This window comes from Ovis aries, chromosome 18 (assembly GCF_016772045.2).
Source record: "Ovis aries strain OAR_USU_Benz2616 breed Rambouillet chromosome 18, ARS-UI_Ramb_v3.0, whole genome shotgun sequence".
In the NCBI taxonomy this organism is placed as follows: Eukaryota; Metazoa; Chordata; class Mammalia; order Artiodactyla; family Bovidae; genus Ovis; species Ovis aries.
The window spans coordinates 39460283-39481930 of NC_056071.1; the positions used below are offsets into that span (position 1 = coordinate 39460283).

General features: G+C 40.5%; 2 protein-coding genes across 20 annotated transcripts in view; one reads left to right on the forward strand and one right to left on the reverse strand.

Moving 5' to 3' along the window:
- Positions 1 to 21097, forward strand: part of AP4S1 (adaptor related protein complex 4 subunit sigma 1) — a 49742-nt gene extending 28645 nt beyond the window's left edge. For both annotated transcript variants that reach the window (XM_004017877.6, XM_042235298.2), the window contains exons 3-6: positions 232 to 318; positions 1281 to 1349; positions 5069 to 5080; positions 15786 to 21097. In XM_004017877.6, the coding sequence (XP_004017926.1) occupies positions 232 to 318; positions 1281 to 1349; positions 5069 to 5080; positions 15786 to 15914 (297 nt within the window). In that variant the 3' untranslated portion in view covers positions 15915 to 21097. The remainder of the gene's footprint in view (positions 1 to 231; positions 319 to 1280; positions 1350 to 5068; positions 5081 to 15785) is intronic.
- The window catches only part of HECTD1 (HECT domain E3 ubiquitin protein ligase 1), a 73899-nt gene continuing 71695 nt past the window's right edge, over positions 19445 to 21648 (reverse strand). For all 18 annotated transcript variants that reach the window (XM_060401749.1, XM_060401746.1, XM_060401747.1 and 15 more), the window contains 2 exons: positions 20529 to 20673; positions 19445 to 20415 (listed from right to left, as the gene is read on the reverse strand). In XM_060401749.1, the coding sequence (XP_060257732.1) occupies positions 20278 to 20415; positions 20529 to 20673 (283 nt within the window). In that variant the 3' untranslated portion in view covers positions 19445 to 20277. The remainder of the gene's footprint in view (positions 20416 to 20528; positions 20674 to 21648) is intronic.

Consider the following 21648-nt stretch of genomic DNA (forward strand, 5'->3'; position numbering starts at 1 on the left):
CAGGGGATATTTCCAACCCAGGGACCTAACTCCTGTCACTTACGTCTCCTGCACTAGCGGGCAGGTTCTTTACCACTGGTGCCACCTGGGAAGCCCCGTGTAACATCTTAGTGTTGTATATTTCTAGGAATGTGTTGACAGATCCTCAGATCAGAATGTAGAATTATGCATGCCATTTTGAAGAAATCCCCGTCAACCTTAGGAATTAATATCTGATTGTGTTTTGTCTAGTGCTCTTTCATTGAATATAAGGACTTTAAGCTGATATACCGGCAGTACGCAGCTCTCTTCATTGTGGTTGGAGTTAATGACACAGAGGTAAGATAATAAAAGAGCTTATGGAAAATATAAGAAAATTAGGAATAACAGTCTGCTTTTTATTCTTCTTTAAATTAACATTTTCTTCCCCACTTATCTCCACGAGCATTATCTTGACTCTGGAAGGATATTGTTTTGTTTGTTTGTTTTTTGTTTTAAGGGTGTTGGGTTTTGGGGAAAGCTATGTGGAAGAGATAAACTAGGATTTTTCTTGGATTAGATGAGCAGCTTGTGAAGAAGCATGAGACTACAGAATGCCTTCCTGGACCCTAAGCAGTGCCAGTTTCCTGCCCTCGTTCTGTGCGGCAGACGGGGGCCACCAAGCCAAGGGTAGAGGCCAGACAATGGTGGTGTTCAACCTCGGCTGACATGACAGAAGCCAGAGCAAGCTGAATGTGGATGTGCTGGGATTACGTCTCATCAGGTGTAATTCGCCGTTTCAGAAATGTCAGTCCCAGATCAACAGCCCCTTTGGCCATGGAATCCCTGAAAAGGGTGTTTAAGGTCTAAAATACTTTGAAATCTCAATTGATTGTTTTTCACCCACGCACCAAACTTTGAAACAGTTTCCCCATCTTCTACAGATAGAAAAATGACAACGTGAAGACCCTGAAGGAAAAGAACAACTGGCTTTAGCCATTCATTGGTCTTGAAGTCAGGGAGTAAACCTCAAAATTCTAATCACTAGATTCAGTCTAGTTTCAATGCAGCTAGATTCATCACGGGCTTTTCAAAAAATCTTAGAGGTTAAGGTTTTCTACATTTCCCCTGTTGATAAGCTTCCTTTAAACAAATAAGTCCTAGAATTATTCTGAATATTTGTTGATAGGAAGCTACTTTGCTCACATTATCTGTTTACCAAGCCAAATGCTCTAAAACCTGCCTGCTGACAGGGCGGCTCCATTTCTGTTTTCCCTATACGTCACACTGAAATTATTTACACCATTCCTTTTTTATTTCAGAATGAGATGGCAATTTATGAATTCATCCATAACTTTGTGGAAGTTTTAGATGACTACTTCAGCCGAGTGGTAAGTTTAATGACTTAAAAATGGTTTTTGTCCTTTGCCCAATTTCCAAGAAATAGGTCTAAAAAGAAAAAATGTGTTAATATAGAGCTTTAATGTGTAAAAGTTAAAAAATCAAACGATGCCAGATTTTCTTGACCTTTCCTTCTGGCTCATCCAAAGTGTAAGAAACTATGTTATGTCTAGATCTCTGTACAGAGCCAGTTCTATAAGACTAAGAACTTCTTGTGTCTTTCTCTCAGTTACGATATTCTGCTGTATAAATCGATCCCTTCTTCTTTCTTCTGCTTCCCTTCCTAGGACACCAAGACCCTTTTAGTTTAAGATTGATTTCCATGCAAAGCCTTGCTGTGAGGATGAGAACCAACTCCCCTTAAGGAATACATGAGTTCCTTTCCAACAGTCCTTTATTTTAACAGTTGTACTGAAATGTAACTTAATGATATACAATTCCCCTTCAAAGTGTATAGTTTTTAGTATGTACCCAGAGTTGTGAAACCATTACCACAAAGTTTAAAAATATTTTGCCAAAGAGAAACACCATACCCATTAGGATTTCTCTCCCACTTACCTACTCCACTTGCTCCAAGCCCCAGATAACCTCTAATCTACTTTCTGTCGCTTTAGGTTTGCCTATTCTAGACATTTTATCTAAATAGAATTATATGAAGTTCAATAATATGTGATCTTTTATGACTGAATTTTTTACTTTAGCATAATGTTTTTAAGACATTGATCACATTGTAATGTCTGTCAGTACACCTTTCCTTATAATATTCTATTCTATGGATATTTCATTAATTCATTCTTCAGTTGATGGACATTTGGGTTGTTTATGCTTTTTGTCTATTATGAGTAATACCACTATGAACGCTTATATATACATTCTTGTGTGGAATCATGTTTTTAGTTCTCTTGAATATCTACCTAGGAGTAGAATTGGGGGGGGGGTGTGATATGGTAACACCATGTTTATCATTTTGATGAACTGCCAAACTGTTTTCAAAAATAGCTCCATGATTTAAATTCTCACCAGCAGTATATGAGAGTTCTAATTCTCCACATCCTCACCAACCTTGTTATTATCTGTGGTTTTGATTATAGCCATCCCAGTGGGTATGAAATGTTATAAATAAGTTGTGAGTTTTATTTGCTTTTCACGGATGGATAACAGTGTCGAGCATCGTTCTGTGTGTTTATTGGCCCTCTGTATATCTTCTTTGGAGAAATGTTTGTTCACGCCCTTTGCCCATTTTTCAATTGCATTATTTGTCTTTTTTGTTGTTGAGTTGTGAAAGTTCTTGATGTAGTCTGAGTATAAATCTCTTATCAGACATGACTTGAAAATGCTGTCTCCATTCAGTGGTTTTCTTTTTACTTTCTTGATGCTGTCTTTTGAACCACAACAGCTCTTAATTTTGAAGAAGTTGAATTATTCTGCTGCTTATGTTTTGGTGTCATGTCTAAAAAGGCTTTTGCCTAACCTAAAGTCATAAAGATTTACTCTTTATGTGTTCTTTTCTTTTTTCCCCAACTCAAACCTTATTGATGTCAATGTTATATTTGTTTCATTCGTATAATAGTTTTAGCTCCTGCTTTTAGGTCTTCGAGCCATTTTGAGGAATTTTTGTACATGGTTTGAAGTAGGGGGTCTAACTTCATGTTATATCCAGGTGTCCATGTGCCATTTGTTGAGAAGACTATTCTCCTCACCCCACCCCCATTTAATTGTCTTGGCACATTGTCAGAAAAATCGATTGACCATAAATGTAAGGCTTTATTTCTGGATTTTCCGTTCTGGTCTTCTGTATGTTTCTGTATACAGATCTGTATGTGTATCCTTCTGCCAGCACCACTATATCTTGATGACTTTAGCTTTGTGGTTAGTTTGAAAGCCAACAGTCTTTTAAAAAAGAATCAGTGAAGATGTTTTACTCTGCTACCATAGGCTTTCCTGAGACTTGGTTAGACATTTTTAAGAAGCAGTAGTGACACAGGCTAATTTTTCAAAATTGTTTTATTTATTTCATTTTGCTCTTAAATAAAGAGATTAGGAAGGAACTGTTTCCAGGCTGCTTCCTCTTGAGGCAGTGAGTGGAATCTGCTCCATAATTAGTAATCTTGAGTGCACTATAGGGCAAAACTCATATTGAAAGTTGTATCTTCAGCCTAACGCCTAGTGCCAGAAGTAAAGTTTGGCAAACCCTTTCTTTGTGGGACAATCAACTAGCCAGTTTTCATTGCCTTCATGAGGTTTGTTCTCAGTTTGAAAAGTATGGTTCCTAGACCAGTAACATAAGTATTACGTGGGAATTTGTTAGAAAGATAAACTCTTGGCCTACCCCAGACTGTTGAATCAGTCTGGGTTGAGGTGCTGCAAATGGTGTTTTAACAAGCCTTCCAGGTGATTCTGATGCCTGCTTCAGTTTGAGAGCAGTCTTAATGCATGAGGCTTGCTGTCAGCCATTTCCTAATTCAACCACTGGAGCTGGGAAGTGGCTGAGTGGCATGTGACACTGTAGTACATCCAGCTAGGAAGGCATTGGTGCCCTCTAGAGCTGAAAGAGACGCTTATCTTTTGACGACCACTCTGTTAAGACAGACTGGTTGCAAGTCAAGGTCTGTGATTCACAGCTGGCCATGGTTAGCCACTTTAAGAGAACACCTATCAAGTAGAATATAATTTCCCCAAATAGCAATGTTTTAAATCTGGGAGAATGAAGAGTCGGTCCAAGCACTATCATTGCTAAGGTTTGTAAAATTATGATATTCAGTAACTGAGAATAAATAGCAGGTTGCTGAATGATAGCTGTTATTTTTGGGAGAGAGTCGGTGACCACATAAACCACAGAAGTGAAGGTTAGAATTTAATTTAAACCAGGTGATTATACAGGACTTGGATAGTACTAAGGGATGACCTGGTTTAGGATGACAGTAGCAAAAAGAAGAGAAGGAGGAGAGAGAAGAGTACCATGGGAAATAAAAGAAAATCCACGCCACTCCTGGAGAATGCCTTGTCATCTAAGATTTATTTTTAGGTTTGTAAGTTTTAAACTTTCTTTCTTGGTCTATTTTTAATCTTCGGAGTTTCCAGATCTTAAACTTGGAGATCAGTCTCATGCTGTCTGGGTTGAAAGAAGCATCTTAGCATCATGTTTCAATACAGAGCCAGCCCAGTTAGCTTCAAAAGAGGCAGGACTTATGTATCCGTGTCATCATTTTTGGATTTGCCATCGTTTATGAACTAGTCCTTCCTTTGATAGATACCTAGCTTGTTTTCAGTAATTTTCTACTATAAATAACATTACCCTGAATATCCTAGCACACATCACTGTGCCATTATCTAATTGTTTCCTTAGGATAAACTTCTAGAAGTAAGACTGATGGATTCACACTGTGTGTACATTATTACATTTTTTGATATACATATCAAATTACCTATGTTCTATAAAGGTTGAATTAGTGTATTCCCTCTACACTCTAAAAGTGAATTGTTCTGGCCTATAAATGTTCTCCAAGCGGCAGCCTATTTCTTTTTTTTTTTTTTGAATCACCATCCCAAACTCGGCCTCCACGGGCTCCAGCTCCCGCTTATAGAGCAGCCTGTCCCCGCTGCTTGCAGGCCGGCGGCCAGGGCAGGCATTGTCTCTGCTAAGTGACAGTGTCTCTGCATCATGGCCCGGTGTCTCCTTCTCATCCTTGGACTCTTTTCTCTTTTCCAGAGTGAACTAGATGTATCCTTTTTCAGTGCTGTGAGCCAAGTTTTCCACACTAGTTGGCAAAGGACAGGCTAGTCCCGATCAGGTAAGTGCCAAAGGCTTGGAATCCAGTATCCAGAAGACTCACCGTCAATATCTCTGACAAGACATAGAGGTACGGGTGATTTGCAGAAACTCTCTACCCTTTTGCACGACAGTTCTTGTATTTTTCATACAGGGCAATGCTGTGATGGTATTTAATGATCACTGTTATATATTAATTTAACTTACATATATCAAATAGACTTTTTCAGAATTCAGATAAAACGGCCAGAAAGGGCTTGGTCTGCCTACAGAGAATGGATTTTCATGGCTCCAGGTATAAATCTCCAGAAATTCCCCACATGATCAAGAAGGCTTCCAGGGATGATAAACTGGAAGGTTAAAGAAATTGCCTGGCTTGTGTTCATTTCCTTTTATAGCAGAGGAAATTCTCCTTTTCTTCTCTTCTCCCTTTTAAATCAAAGTATCCAAGGGGCCCAAGAACAGCATGATTTGCTTAGAATACTGCTGATTTTGGCAGGAGCCCACCAACCTTTGTGTGAGTGCTCTGGAGGCAAGCTGTCTTTTAATTTTTACTTAAGAAATCCACTTACCACTTAAAAGCAATAAATAGAATAGTTCTTTGAGAAAACATTATGCTTGAATCTAAAATAGTAACATTAATTATAATAAATATATATTAATTATAGCAGTTATGTATGTATATATACATATGTGCTATGCTTAGTTGCTCAATTGTGTACAACTCTTTGCAACCCCATAGACTGTAGCCCGCCAGGCTCCTCTGTCCATGGGGATTTTCCAGGAAAGAATACTGGAGTGTGTTGCCGTACCATCTTCCAGGGGATCTTCCTCACCCAGGTATTGAACTCAGGTCTCCCCCATTGCAGGTAGATTCTTTATCTTCTGAGCCACCAGGGAATCCCATATATACATATGCTGCTGCTGCTAAGTCGCTTCAGTCGTGTCCGACTCTGTGTGACCCCATAGATGGCAACCCACCAGGCTCCCCCGTCCCTGGGATTCTCCAGGCAAGAACACTGGAGTGGGTTGCCATTTCCTTCTCCAATGCATGAAAGTGAAAAGTGAAAGTGAAGTCACTCAGTCATGTCCGACTCTTTGCGACCCCATGGACTGCAGCCCACCAGGCTCCTCCATCCATGGGATTTTCCAGACAAGAGTACTGGAGTATATCGCCTTCTTCGATATATACATATACACACACACATATATACATACCTATATTTGTGTGTGTGTATACACACACACACATTAGAAACCTATGTCCAGCACCAGTATGCCAGTATATTTTGGGGAAATGGCCATTTACCTTTTACTCTTGATAGAAATTGGCATGTTGATAAAGTTCATTTGCAGGCTGTGTTTGGAAGCCTCTGCAAGTTAACCAGGGAAATCTGAGCGCCCTCTAGTGGTGAGTGACCTAAATCTATGGTCCTTTTGGCCTAGGAGACCCAAGACCAGGCTGCATATTTGGGTGTATTTTTATTCAGCATGTAATATTCCATTTTAACTAAATCTTTTAAAGGAATTCAAGATAAATCTCTTCCTCCTTATATAGGGGAATAATAAAAATGCCTTTTGATTTAAGAAGTAATGGCACTGGTGGCAAAGAAGCCACCTGGCAATGCAGGAGTCTTGAGAGACACAGGTTTGATCCCTGGGTTGGGAAGATCCCCTGGAGGAGGGCATGGCAGTACACTCCAGTATTCTTGCCTGGAGAATCCCATAGACAGAGGAGCCTAGGGGGCTACAGTCCATAGCATCACAGAGTCAGACATGACTAAAGCCACTTAGCATGCACCCACAGTAAGTTAGCAAAAGCGTTTAATAGATATTTTGCCAGAAATACACCCAGGTTCTGCTTTCAGTCCTGCCACCAGTTGGGTGTGTGTATCAGACAAAACACATAAACTCCTCATCTCAGAATGATGGAATTAAACTGGAAGAGCTTTAATACCCTCTCAGCTTTAGTGTTTGATGTTGCCGTGACTCTAGATAACTGAGCTGAGTTGCCTTACACCTCGAGCAGGATGGGAGAGTCTCAGGTCTAGATATTCAGAATTCAAGTGAGTCAGATGCAGTAGGGCATGTGTTATATTTGGATTCATCGTGCTGATGTGTTTTATAGACTGACTAGGTGTTTATTAGAAGTAGAGATGGGTTTGTCTTTGTATCCGTCTAGTGTATAGCATGGGTCAGTGTAATAGAGCTCCAGCATTCTTGTTTGAATTTCATTTCCACACGAAAGCACATGATTTCTGTCTCTTCCCATCATTTTAGTTAGCTTCATTTTTGCCTTCTCTTCCGCTCTGACCTACTTATCCTATTTACTGTCCCTCAGCAGTTACTTAGGCACATCCACTTGACAGATTAGGAATTTTTCATCACTTAGAGAAGGGAGCTAAGTCTGCAGATCCGGAAGTGTCTGTCTGTACTTGAGGTGACGTTCACGTGGCCCTCCTGTGGTCTAATAGCACAGCAGCTGGCAGGGCAGGGGCACCGGTCTTCTACTGACCTTCTTAAAGGGTTTCTACCCTCAGCCATCTGAAAAAAAGTCACAGTACAAATCCACAACTCTATTCTACCTCATAAATAGTTCTGTTTAAACTGTCACATCAAAGATATCTAGGGAAGACTTCTCCACACCAGTTTTTAACAGGAAGACAAGGGAGCCCTTTAGAGGTGCCACCCATAGACACCCTGCATCAGCGCTCTGGTAGCTTGTACCTGGGAACCTGCCAGAGCAACCAACATTGTGCCCGGAAAGTAGCTTCCTTAGGCCTTGAAACGTTGAACCAGCAGCTGACTCAGTTGCAACCTGGAGCCAGCTACCCGGAACAGGTCATGACCTTTGTGTTTGCTTAGATTAGGAAAGCCCTCTGTGTCAATCCATATGGGAACAGACATGATTTAACCTCACAGAATTCCCAAGAAGCTCTTTACTCACAGTCTTTCTCCAGAGACATTACCACCCTATAGCTTTTAAAGGAGGGGGCGGTTTTCCAGAGCCTGCAGGGTTAGACACTGGGAAATTCAAAGTACCATTTACATATCTTCCTAGTACGGGCTTGTTCTACTTCTGGTAAGACTAACGTCATAGAACAAGGCAGATGGAATGTTAAAAAGAAACGACCTAAGCTCCAGAAATCAGGACAGAGATTCTGGCTTGTTGAAAACCGTTGTACTGAGTGGGAACTCTCTGGTGCAGAGTAGTGTCGAGTAGGGCAGCCTGCACCCCAGGGACCAGGCACAACAGTGACCTAAATCATTCGTGTTGCACTGCAGCCGCTCCCGCACCCTCTTCACATTCCACCCCGCCTGTGGGGCCGTTTAGTGCCTGAGGGCTTCTCTCAGGAAAGCTGGCCCTACCTGATATTTGGTAGATTGATTAAAGACTTCAAATTCCACAAATCAAGATGGTTCTTAGGAACCAACTGACGAGCCTCTCAAAATGTGTTCAGCTCCAGAGCCCCAGGTTTGCTGCTCTCTCCAGACAATTCATAATTCAAAGGAGCAGTTCAAGCCCCCTTCTGCTAAATTGTCAGAGGGTGGCACCAATGAACAGCACCGTGTGGGAAAAGCCCAGGTCCTCCCCAGCTCGGTGCACACCTGCTGTGTGTAAGGCACCAGAAACCTTGACACCCCTTTTGGTATTTGGTGCCTTTGAAGAGGCTTAAAAACTTCATTTATTTGGGCTGGAGTGGAATGCAGTAGTGCTGCCTTTAGACCTGGACAACCAGGGTCCCCTTCCTGGGCCCCGTGCTTTAGAGGAGCCCCTCTAGCTCTCCTTCAGGAGCATCCCTCTCTGTGGGATAAGGGTGCTCACCCAGAGCCTGCAGGCTTCCGCATCCACCCCTTGACCACCCTTGAACTATCTGGATCCCAAGAGTTTAGTGGATACCTGGACATCCCAGTGCCTGCCGCCAGGGCCTCTGCAGGCCTCTCTCCCATTCGTAACCCAGGACTGACGGCAGGAATGATGGAGAGGCTGGGATGGTAAGAAGGGTATTCCACACACATGCATGAGAAGAAAAGTCAGGAATAGGCTGGGATCCCTATTTATATTCTTGTGCCCATAAATACAGGCTAGGTCTAGAATCCAGAAATGTCTTCTTCATTCAAAAATATCTTTAAAAAAAAAATCTTTAGAACACTTATATTTTTATTTCACAAGTGCTTAAAGCCCAAAAGCCTGAGCAATTAGTTCCAGAAGCTTAAAGCTCATATGGGTGATGCGGAACACACCGCCTTTACTGTAGCTGAGGGTGGGGAGCAGGGAAGGCCTCCATCCTGTCTGCACTGTGACTCAGCTAGTTGGAGGAACAAAGGGACCCTGTCAACAGTAAGCAACACTACCAAGATTTGCCATCAGGCCCTGCCAGGCCCCAGTGGGGAGCATGGCTGTCGTGCCTTCATTACTTTCCTAAAATCCCAAATACCTTTAGAGGTCCAGAAACCAGAAAAGGGCTTCTTGAAATAGGAGATAACTCCAGCCTGACTTAATGAGAAATCACAAAGTACTTGTTCAACTTGGGGCTACAGAAATATTGGCAAAAAGACCAAAGAAATTCTCCAGGGAAGTCATCCATTGCTGAAGCAGCAGCTTCTAAAGGAACTGAAATGTTCTCTCAGAAATTTACAGTAATTAATTGTTATTACAAAAGAATTTTTTTTGAGGTATGGTGAAGCAGATGACACCACCCTTATGGCAGAGAGTGAAGAGGAACTAAAAAGCCTCTTGAGGAAAGTGAAAGAGGAGAGCGAAAAAACTGGCTTAAAGCTCAACATTCAGAAAATGAAGATCATGGCATCCGGTCCCATCACTTCATGGGAAATAGATGGGGAAACAGTAGAAACAGTGCCAGACTTTATTTTCTTGGGCTCCAAAATCACTGCAGATGGTGACTGCAGCCATGAAATTAAAAGACGTTTACTCCTTGGAAGAAAAGTTATGACCAACCTAGACAGCATATTCAAAAGCAGAGACATTACTTTGCCGACTAAGGTCTGTCTAGTCAAGGCTATGGTTTTTCCAGTGGTCATGTATGGATGTGAGAGTTGGACTGTGAAGAAGGCTGAGCGCCGAAGAATTGATGCTTTGGAACTGTGGTGTTAGAGAAGACTCTTGAGAGTCCCTTGGACTGCAAGGAGATCCAACCAGTCCATTCTGAAGGAGATCAACCCTGGGATTTCTTTGGAAGGAATGATGCTAAAGCTGAAACTCCAGTACTTTGGCCTCCTCATGCGAAGAGTAACTCATTGGAAAAGACTCTGATGCTGGGAGGGATTGGGGGCAGGAGGAGAAGGGGACAACAGAGGATGAGATGGCTGGATGGCATCACGGACTCAATGAACGTGAGACTGAGTGAACTCCGGGAGTTGGTGATGGACAGGGAGGCCTGGTGTGCTGCGATTCATGGGGTCACAGAGTCGGACATGACTGAGCGACTGAACTGAACTGAACTGGAGCATGTGATTACATCAGGAGTGGTTTGAAAATATCAGAAAGGAGTAAACTAGCTCTCCTCTCTCTGAAGGAGTAAACTAGCTTTCCTCTCCCTGAAGAAGTAAACTAGCTTTCCTCTCCCTGAAGAGTCAGAGGGTTTGCCTACTTTGGAGCTGGAAGAAAACGACATAGTCATCGAGTTAAAGTCTCACTTTTTAGATGAGGAGGCTGAGGTTCGGGTGGTGCCTGCCCTGCGCCCACGGTGCTGCTCTGTGACAGGGCTGCTGTTGGTCCCTGGGCTTCGGGGCCTTTGATCCTAGGGCTATACATTTGATAGCTTAAATTTGACACAGTTTTGAAAATTCCTAATCATCGGGAGTAGACAGTAGCAATTTCGTCTCTAAGAAAACTTGCATGAAATGTCTGTCACCATTTGTTGTCTTGGTGTTTTCTGAATTACAGAAGACGTTTTAGGGAAACACTGGGCTTTATTTGGTTGGAGGAGTTGGAAACTACGAAACATTTTGAAGAGTGTACCTGAATGTCTTGATAAGAGCTTGCTTTCCAAAATTGAAGTTCACCTCAGAGATTTCTAAACATCTTTTTTTTTCCCCCTTTTAAACCTGTGTCCATTGGAGGCAGGGCTGCAAGAGAAGAAAGCTGGCCCATGGACCCAAGGGAATTTGTGCAGCTAATCCAGTCTTTGGGAAGGGCAGGCATGGAGGGGTAAGAGGACCATGGGCCTCTCCAGCATGAGTTCCAGTCAGGTTAGGAGCAGTTAGTTAGCAGAATTAGGAACGGTCCCCAAGGGATTGTTCCAAGCCATTCACCTGGGAAAGGGATATGAAAGTTCCAGATTAAACAGATCTGCCTTTGAGACTGTTTGGCTCTCCCTAGCCTTCACTCTCTCTCTTTCCTTTACATGTGTTTCTGAGTCCTGTAGATACCATATTCACCCCCTACTATTATTCCTCCTATCCCTCCTCTCCCTCCTCACCAGGTCCGTCTGTCTTACCCCAACTCCTTTGGTTCCATGTTTCTGGTTCTGTTTACTCAGGAACAGTGGAAGCAAGTTATGAGAAGCAACAGAGAGTTGTGTGTGGCAGGGGTGGGGAGGGACCACAAGAAATGACAGGTTCATTGACCCCAATTCTGACTTTGATGTATGTGTTATTTTACATAAGTCTATGTAAACTAAAAAAAAAAAAAAAAAAAAAAATCACAGTTGTCTTTGTTGCTCTCAGAATAGGAGTGAGTATGGGAAACCTACTTAACAAAAAAAAACAACACTCCTTTTCAGTGACCTAATTAACAAAAGACCATACAAAGCATAAAAGTGAACAGAAGACTATTACAGGGAGAATATATCCAAAACTATGCAGAAGCCTCAGGATGATAATCTTCTTTACAGTAGTATTTGATTTTCTGTGGGAAATGTGAACAACTTAGCTCTTTGCAACTTAATCTAATTATATGAGAAATTGAATTCAAGTATAAAAAAGTGAGAATATGTTTTTCCCCCCACCCTACTTAAAGAACTTTGCTTAGCGATGATCTTATTTAAAAAAAAAAGAAAAAAGAAAAATAAGATAAGGGACCTGAGAGCAAAATATCAAATCAGAAAGTTTAGTTCTGAGGCAGGGTTCTTGCGTGGGCTTGCTTTTGAGGTCCTCTTTGAATGTATGCGCCTCAGTTTTCTCTTCCTAAAGGAGAACTAGACCACCAGAGTGGCATTAAAATACGAGTGTTTCATGATCCAGAGATCAAAATTCCAATATATAAACCAGAAACATTTCAATCACTTTAATTAAAAAAATGATTTCAAGTGGCACAAATATTACTGGGGCCCTACAGTATTTGACTCCAATCCACATTACCCAGAATTCAGAAAGGCTCTTAGGTTTCTGGGTTGAGAAGAGATGCAGCTTTATGAATCTGTTCTCTAAGAAGATATTTTTAGTTCCTGTCAGCTCCAACCTTAGGGTGCCCATGAGAGGAAACAAATTTCCTCAAGGATTTTTTAAGTCAGATGAGTTCAGTATAACCTGAAGGTTCAGTTCAGTCAGTTCAGTCGCTCAGTCATGTCCGACTCTTTGCGACCCCATGAACCAACCGCAGCACACCAGGCCTCCCTGTCCATCACCAACTCCCGGAGTTCACTCAGTCTCACGTCCATCGAGTCAGTGATGCCATCCAGCCATCTCATCCTCTGTCGTCCCCTTCTCCTCCTGCCCCCAATCCCTCCCAGCATCACAATCTTTTCCAATGAGTCGACTCTTCGCATGAGGTGGCCAAAGTACTGGAGTTTCAGCTTTAGCATCATTCCCTCCAAAAGAAATCCCAGGGCTGATCTCCTTTAGAATGGACTGGTTGGATCTCCCTGCAGTCCAAGGGACTCTCAAGAGTCTTCTCCAACACCACAGTTCCAAAGCATCAATTCTTCGGCACTCAGCTTTCTTCACAGTCCAGCTCTCACATCCATACATGACCACTGGAAAATCATAGCCTTGACTAGATGGACCTTGGTTGGCAAAGTTATGTCTCTGCTTTTCAATATGCTATCTAGGTTGGTCATAACTTTCCTTCCAAGGAGTAAGTGTCTTTTAATTTCATGACTGCAATCACCATCTGCAGTTGGACCCTCTTAAAATAGTCATTATAGCTCATCACATTAATAGACCATCAGCCTATGCCTTTCTTTCCTCCTATTCCAAATGTCAGGGCTGAGGTGTGTTTGCCTGTTTATTGCCATGGGCCTTGGCATATAGGGCATTTTTTGGTCCCTGTTCACCTGGCTAGTAGCCCAAATGCCATTACTCTTGGCTTTGCCAGTGTGTACAAGTTGCTTATGAACCAAATAAAGATACGAACAGCTGGATTCTTATTTTAAAGGCATCACATGATTCTAAGAGGAAATTAGCTTTCAGGCTTTTGCCTTACATTGGATTTGGTCTGTGGTTTCCCTGTAGCGTTCCAGAAACTTGCATGATTATTAGGGGTTTGAGCCAGATAGTCAGATAGACAGGCTGTCACATGCCCACAGTACAGAATGACCTCATTGAACAACTCATGTTTCCAGGATGTTGAGAAATTCAGAACTTACTGAAGGATCTTGACCTTGTAATGTAAAGATGTCAGTGGTCGAAAAGATTCAGCAGTAAATTCTAATCTGAATTTCAAAACATTGGGCTAATTGTTCAAGGGGATATCTGAATTGCTGATCATCTTTTTGCCAGAGATGGAGCAGTCTTTCAGAGCAGTTTGCATCAATTCAAATAAGACTACATTAAAATGAGATCTTCTTCTATCTGAGCATCACCCTGGATGGACTGACATTTTCAGAGGCACTAGGCCTTAAAACGAGGTCCTGCTGTATAGCAGAGAACTATATTGAGTGTCCTATGATAAAACATTATGGAAAAGAACATTAAAAAGGAATATCAGTGTTACATATGTATGTATGAGTGTGTATGTATAACTGAATCACTGCTCTACAGCAGTAATTAACACATTGTAAGTCAACTCTAGTTAAAAAAACACCACCTTGTCACCAAAAAAATACAACAGGGGGATTCTATAGGGCATTTCTTCATGCAGCCACCTGTGCTTCTGCCTTTTTTTTTAATACTTTGCTGTCATTCCTGCCTTGTTGTGGCTTCTAAGTTCTGGCTTCTGGGTCCAGCAAACAGGATTAAGTCAAAGGCCTAATATTCCAGTCCCAGGTTGGCCATGGATAAAGCAATCATCCATCTAATTGGAAGACATTATTATTAGGTGTAACAAAGCTTTTTTTTTTGTCTTTTCTGGGTCACTTAAGGACAGTTCCCATGGGCTCCTGAAAAACAGTTTATTCTGCGGAAGGACTATTTTCACAGAGCTTAATGAGGTATTAACACACAGCCTAATAGAAACTTAAAAGTCATTCACAGGATTGTCTCATTCTGTGTAGATGTACTTCACCAAACAAGTACAATAGCCTTGAACATCTGGAATTACTAGTGACTCATGTTTCAAAGATTTACTAATTATGAACTCTCCTTGTACATTTAATCACTCCCTGCTGAATGAAGTTTGTCTATTTGAAATAATTGATCATTTTTTTTTTTTAAACAGACCATGATCCTGCTCTTTGGTAATGAAAACCTAAGACAGTAAAGTGTAGACTTTAGAAATATTCAGCCATTGTCGTCATCACCCTCAGAGTTTAATTCTCTCTTCCAGTTCAGTTTCACAAAGGAAAAGTTAGGTACTCAAATGAAGGGGCTCCTGGGGAAAGAATTTGGCTCTTTCTAATTAGCTAGATGTCATAGTCTAACAATATTTTCTTCTTCCGCTATGCCCTGTCCTGACTTTCTACCAGGAACATCAGGAAGCTAAAGTGGCTCCCTAATTCTCAAATGAGTTTCAGAATGCTCCATTTATAAGTACTCCCTTGAAAATTGGAATTTTTATCTCCTTGGGAATTAAGTCAACATTGTCTTGCTTTTCTTTATTCATTTCTCCTAGTGATTGTTTTTTCCTGTAGCCTGTCTCATGCTAAGGGTGCTGTTTTGAAAAGGTATTTTTGGGGGTGGAAGTTTGAGGGGAGAGGGAGGGTGTATACTCAGCAGCCTTGGGCCTCTCCTGAGAAGTCGAGAACCAGAGCAGCTGAGCCAAAACTCTGGATGTAAATTCCCGTTACAATTACTAGCCATGTGACCATGGACAATAGCTTTGAGCCTCTTTGTTCCTATGTAAAATGAGAATAATGTTAGCACATACATCACAGAAACAAAGAGAAGACTGAAATAATATATGTAAAACACTCAACACAATGCCTGGAACATAATGAGTATTCAGTAAGTCTGGCTATTTACTGTTATTATTGCTATCTGGGAAGACATTGTTCTTGAGGTCAGGTCACACACTCTTACCAAAATTTACTTGCTTTATTTCCAGCTCTTAGTACATTCCCTCTCCCTCTGGCTAAAGGGTATATAGCTGCTCCATTTCTATGTCTGTTGTCCAGTGAGCCTAACCAAGGGGCAACTAGGTGTACCTGTGTACATGAGGTAATAATTTCTAGTATAAACACCAATTTTAATTTTAGGAAATCTGTTTAAAAAAAACTGCATGTTTAGACTAATTTACACTAGAAAAATTCCAAGTCATCAGTTATTATTTACTGAATGTTAACATTTCTATAACTAATTTCCTTAATAATAACCCTAGATAATGTTTAATTTGGATAAAGTACACATCATTTTGGATGAGATGGTATTAAATGGCTGCATTGTGGAAACGAACAGGGCAAGAATTCTTGCCCCTCTACTAATTCTTGATAAGATGTCAGACAGCTGAAAACAGAGAGGCTCTGCCAGACAACATCGCCTCAAAGGAAACGAGAACACCGTGGAGTGCCTCTCAACATCGCTGGCCCCCAAGAACCTGGAAGACCAAACACTGCAAAACGGGCTATCCTTCCAAAGACTTTGAAACAGGTGTTTTCCACAGTTCCTAAACGGAAAACAAAAGTGTGTTTTAAAATACGATGTACAAAGAAAAATTTTCTCTAAACAGACGTTTTATTTTCTGACCATAAGCATTTTTTTTTCCCCTCACTTGTTTAGATTTTGTGTAGTACTGAGGGAAACTTTTTGGTCTCTGCTTGACTTTGCGAAGAGATAAATTCAGGAATAGCACCACCGGGTGGGAAGAAAATGAGAGAGCTCTCCATTGGCCAATAAACTGTTAAAATTAACTTGAAAACTTTGAATAAAAGTTTTCTGAATGCTGTCTTTCTTTAAAAACTCAAAAGTTTACCAAATGTGTGTACCTAATGAAAAATTCTTTCCAATTTCTAAAAACCTGATACACATTTTATAGGTACTTAACAATTACAATGCCATCATGTAATTAACTCTACAAAGAATGTTACTATAATGAGTGGCCAAACATTAAGACAGCACTTACTGCTATCCTGAAGGCTTCCCAGGTGATTCAGTGGTAAAGAATTCTGCCAATGCAGGAAGACACAGGTTCAATCCCTAGGTCAGAAGATCCCCTGGAGGAGGAAATGGCAACCTGCTCCAGTATTCTTGCCTGGATAATTCCATGGACAGAGCCGCCTGGTGAGCTACAGTCCTTGGAGCTGCAAAGAGTCAGACAGCTGAGCGATTGAGCAGAGAACTGACTATCCTGTGTGCCATATTGTAAAGGGTTTATCTTATTAGTAAATTTATTGGTAAATGAAATTTAGTTCAAAGTCTAAAACTGGAATGCAAGAGACTCTCAATTCAGGTTACTCTGAAATGCATCCACCCTCTCTCATTCCTTCAACCCCTTCTCCTGGAATGTCCTAAAGCAAAGAAGACTGCTAAGCCACTATAGAAGAGCAATGCCCTGATCCTCCCAAACCATTCTATAGTTGTGCTTTTGCTGCTTCATCAACAGTAGAAGATGCAGAACTGCCTTAGGTAACAGCATGTTCACGTGCACATTAAGGGTAGGAGGGCAAGTACAGTGGAGGAAGCAGAAATATAGTCTTGATACATGAAGATATCATGCCATCCTATGGAATTCCAAGAGTTACTTTACCTATAACACTCTGCCCTCCAAAGGAGGACATAAATGGACATTCTAGGTACTAATTCATTCACTATTAATTTCTCACTCTCTCGTGTATGTGTAGGAGGAATTTTGTTAAAAGTCTTTGTTTCTAAAAGTTCCCTTATATACTTCAAAAGTTTGCATCTATGAAGACCAAGGCAACCAGTCAATAATGAATTCCCAAAGCAGATCTTGTTCTGGACTCAGTTCAGGAAGGCCGAGGAAAAGCTTCTGACCTGCCAGAACAGTGAATGGTATGCATCAAGAAACCAAGGTTTGGGGAAAGCCCAGTCTAGATCAAAGTGCTTTGGAGGTCTTTCTGAGACATTAGTTGGAAAACACTGTCCTAGTTGATAGGCACTTAATCAGTAGCACATTCAGGTAACTGCTGAAACTGGTACACCAGAAGTAACGAGGGAGTGCATAAAATTAATTTTTGGGTCATACCAAAATAGCATTTAAATAACATGTTGGCACAGATTTTAGTACCTTGAGAGAACAACAAAAAAATACTAGGTAGATACCACTGGAAAAAATACTCCATGTGGAGACCCAAGTAGATGTCTCATAATACTTGACTCATACAAAGTGAACTACAATGTGACTCTCCGTCTGTGACAGCCTGTGTCATCTCATTTCAGGTTTCTTGTTCAACTGTGACTACTAGCCAAATGATTTTCACACTCCTAAAAGCTATGTCTCAGATTGGGCAGCTTTACCTTGTCCTTGGACTTTTCATTCTAGATTCCTGGCATTTTAGAGTTACTCTCTGTATAACAAGACTCATCAATTTTATCTGCTGTAGCAATGTGCTAGACCAGGATTCAGCAAACCTTTTCTGCAAAGGGCCAGATTGAATAAGTATTTAAGGCTTTGTGGGCCATATGGTCTCTGCTGTAACCACTCAGTTCTGCCATTGTAATGCAAAAAGATCCATAGATAATATATAAATAAATCAACATGGCTATGTTCTAATAAAACCATTTATTTATGGACACTGAAATCTGAATTTCATAAAATTTTCACATCATATTTTTAGTCTTTTGAGTTTTTTCAACTACTTAAAAAAATTCAAAACCATATTTAGTTCATGGCCCACACAAAAGCAAATGGCAGGCCAGAGTTTGCTGACCCCCGTGCTAGACTAGGGGCTTCCTAGGTGGCTAGTGGTAAAGAGTCACCTGCCAGTACAGAAGCCGCAGGAGACACGGGCTCAGTTCCTGGGTTGGGAAGATCCCCTAAAGCAGGAAATGGCAACCATTTGCAGTATTCTTGCCTGGAGAATCCCATGGACAGAGGAGCAGGCATGCGGGGGGAGGTTGGGGGGCTACAGTCCGTGGGGTTGCAGAGTTAAGATATGACTGGGCCACTGAGCACGCATGTACTTACTAGACTTAGTCTTGATAAAAGTTGGCTACTGACAGATGTTTTAGAGACTTGAATAATGGCAATACTACACACAGAAACTGGATGTTAATTCTAGCGCTAATGTAAAGTTCTAGTCATGCACCCACGACTTTTTTGAGACAATCACCACTACTGCTTTTGGATTAAAGCCTCGGTCATATGTTTAAATATTGCTATTATGCTTTATTAACTTTTATTCTCACAGAGAACTGTGAAGCTAACAATAAGGTGAATTATTTAAATGCTGCCTCTGATTACACAGTCACAATATTCTCATGCAGAGAATAGAAACACTACTCAAATGACTGACTGCAGTGGGAGAAATCTCTAATGTAGAAAGGAAAGGTACCTTTTAATCAGGTAAATAGTGGGTGATTCCCAAAAATGCTTCTTACTTCTATAAAAACCATCTGGCTAAATCAGGCCTAGTGACTTTACTTTTACCTAAATGCATAGATATGATAAATCAAAACAATTTGGAAAATGGAAATAGAGCCCCCCTTTTAAAAAGGAGGAAACAACATTATCCCAGTGGTTTCTTTTCACACCAACACAACATTCAAAAATTATTCTTGGATCTGAGACTTACATATCACTGAAGATACAAATGGTAAGTAGCAATTTGGTGTTTAAAAAGTTGACACAAAAACATGGCTATTTTTAGCTGAGGAATACTTTAAGATAGAATGCAAGAGTTGGATCACAAGCAAGTGGCTATGTATTTCTGCTAGTTTTCCAACCTCAGTAAAGTGTATTTACATAGAAAAAACATTTCTTCCTGTAGTAATTTCAAAAAATGAAATGTCAGTGATTCAGAATGACAGGTATTTAAGCTCTCAGTCTGATGGCTGCAGTGAAACAGTGACATGACACAGTTTTGTACGCTGCAAACATTTTAATGATTATTGTTAAGCATACATTTTGGAAATTTTTTTTTTTTACTTCAAACTGCAACAAGTTAAATAAATGTTTATAATATACAAAGAAAATACAACCAAAAGTAAAACTTGCTTTAAGTGTGCCTTGCATCTAAACCAGTGTTTTTTTCCTCCCCCCCTTAATATATCTTTTATTTTTGAACTGCACAAACACACTTAAGAATTTGATCTTTATAGTATGGCATTTAGGAAATAAAAATATACTCCCACCTCAAAGAAATAAAAAGGTTGTGCATGATTATATGCCAAACAAAAGAGAGAACACTAGATATACTCTGATAGTGCAGGCATCATTAAAGAGGAAAAGAAAAAGCTTGAGATGCTCATTAACTCTCTATGTTTTAAGGAAGCAGGATTTCTGACCAAGTAGCTTAAAAGCCAGCAAAACAGGGATCAGTGATGGCAACTGTAGTGTATGAAGTATGAAATGACAAACTTTACACAAATACACTGTTAGAAATTTGCCAGTGAACACTGAAGATCTGAGAAGCTGCTCTTTGGAACAGTCAAGTAGAACCACCTTATTCCAGTCACATGAGCCCTTGTAGCAACACACAGTGTTCTGTGCTATGTACTTGCTGGCTGGATAGTTAAAGGATTTGTTTTGTCATTAGCAGCTAACAAACTTATTCCACGTGTTCTTAAAGCCTTAATGGTGGAAAACAAGGCAAGTGTCATTAGCATGGAGGATCATATACTTCTCTGCAAACAAACACAAGAGGCTTCACTAGAATTTTAAGTCTCTGATGTCTCCCATTGCACTTCAAAGCTCAATTGAGATGAAAGCCTTTCTCCATTGTAGCAGCTAGCAGACGCTCTCTCATGATCTCCTCCGAAGAGTATTCTGGCAACTTTAGATAATGCACACATGTGTTCACTGATGGGTAGCTTGCATCAGTAGCATCAACCTACACAGGAACAGAATGGAAAATAATAGAAGACCATGACTTCAAATACGCATTTCTTTCAACCCTTAGGTAACTACATTTGGTTTACACTGTCCAGTAGCTAGAGTTTGTACCTTGCGTACAACTGTGAGCCTGGGATGCAAGTTAGCCAGTCCCCCTGGGGGCAGAGTTGAACAACCAGTGGTAAACTGCAGAAATGCTTTCCTCTCGTCTGAAGACATACCACATAAAACCCGCACGAACCGAAGGAAGCCAGGGCTACAAGAAGAAAAACAGAGTTATAGTGATCTGATTTAAAGGAAAACTACTACCACTACTTTATAAGCCAGCAATAACCCCCCAAAACGAATATCCACATGTCAAAAGAACCACATATCTAGAGACTTTTGGGTAAGTATGAAATGAGCTGATGCAAACTACTTAAAAAATATCCTTCAAAGACTGTGTTACAAAGGCATATAGGAATCAAATATGCAACAAAGCCAGCAAATCAGAAAAGCTCAAAGGAAATAGTGATTTAATGACTAGGAATAGTAAATGGGGACAGAGATTTTTGGAGTTTTTTCTCATTCTGGGTACCGATTATGCAGGTGTGTCCATTCTGTGAAAATTCTTCAGGTTCTACATGCAATTTGTATACTTCTCTGTTATATTCAATAAAAAGTTTACTTTAAAAAAGCTATATATACAATGTTACTTAAGTTTAATACTTTCTCATTTACATTACTTTGAAAACTTATATAAATCACAACTAAATACAATGTCCTGATATGCGGCGAACAGGAGTGAACTGAGTGCTATTAGACATCACTGGAATAATCAACAGAGCTAGAATGTACACCATGGATTAACTAGTAATATGGAATCACGAATTTCCTAACAAGTATGGGTATGTGAGAGAACCTCACAATGTACATTAATACATTGCAGAGTAAAGGCAGATGGTATATGCACCGTATCCTCAAATGGTTCAGAAAAAGTGTGTGTGTGTGTATGTGTGTGTATGTGTGTGTGTGTGTGTGTGTGTGTGTAGAGATATAATGTAAAAGTACAGCAAAATGTTAAGTACTGGTGATTCTGGGTAAAGAATACATAAGAATTCTTAACTATTCAACTTTTCTTTAAGTTTTAAAATATTTAAAAATAAAGGTTAATATAAAAGCAATAAAGCCTAAGGGTATAGTGAGTAAAGGAATCTTAACATTAACCAAGATTCAGGTGACTTTCTATATA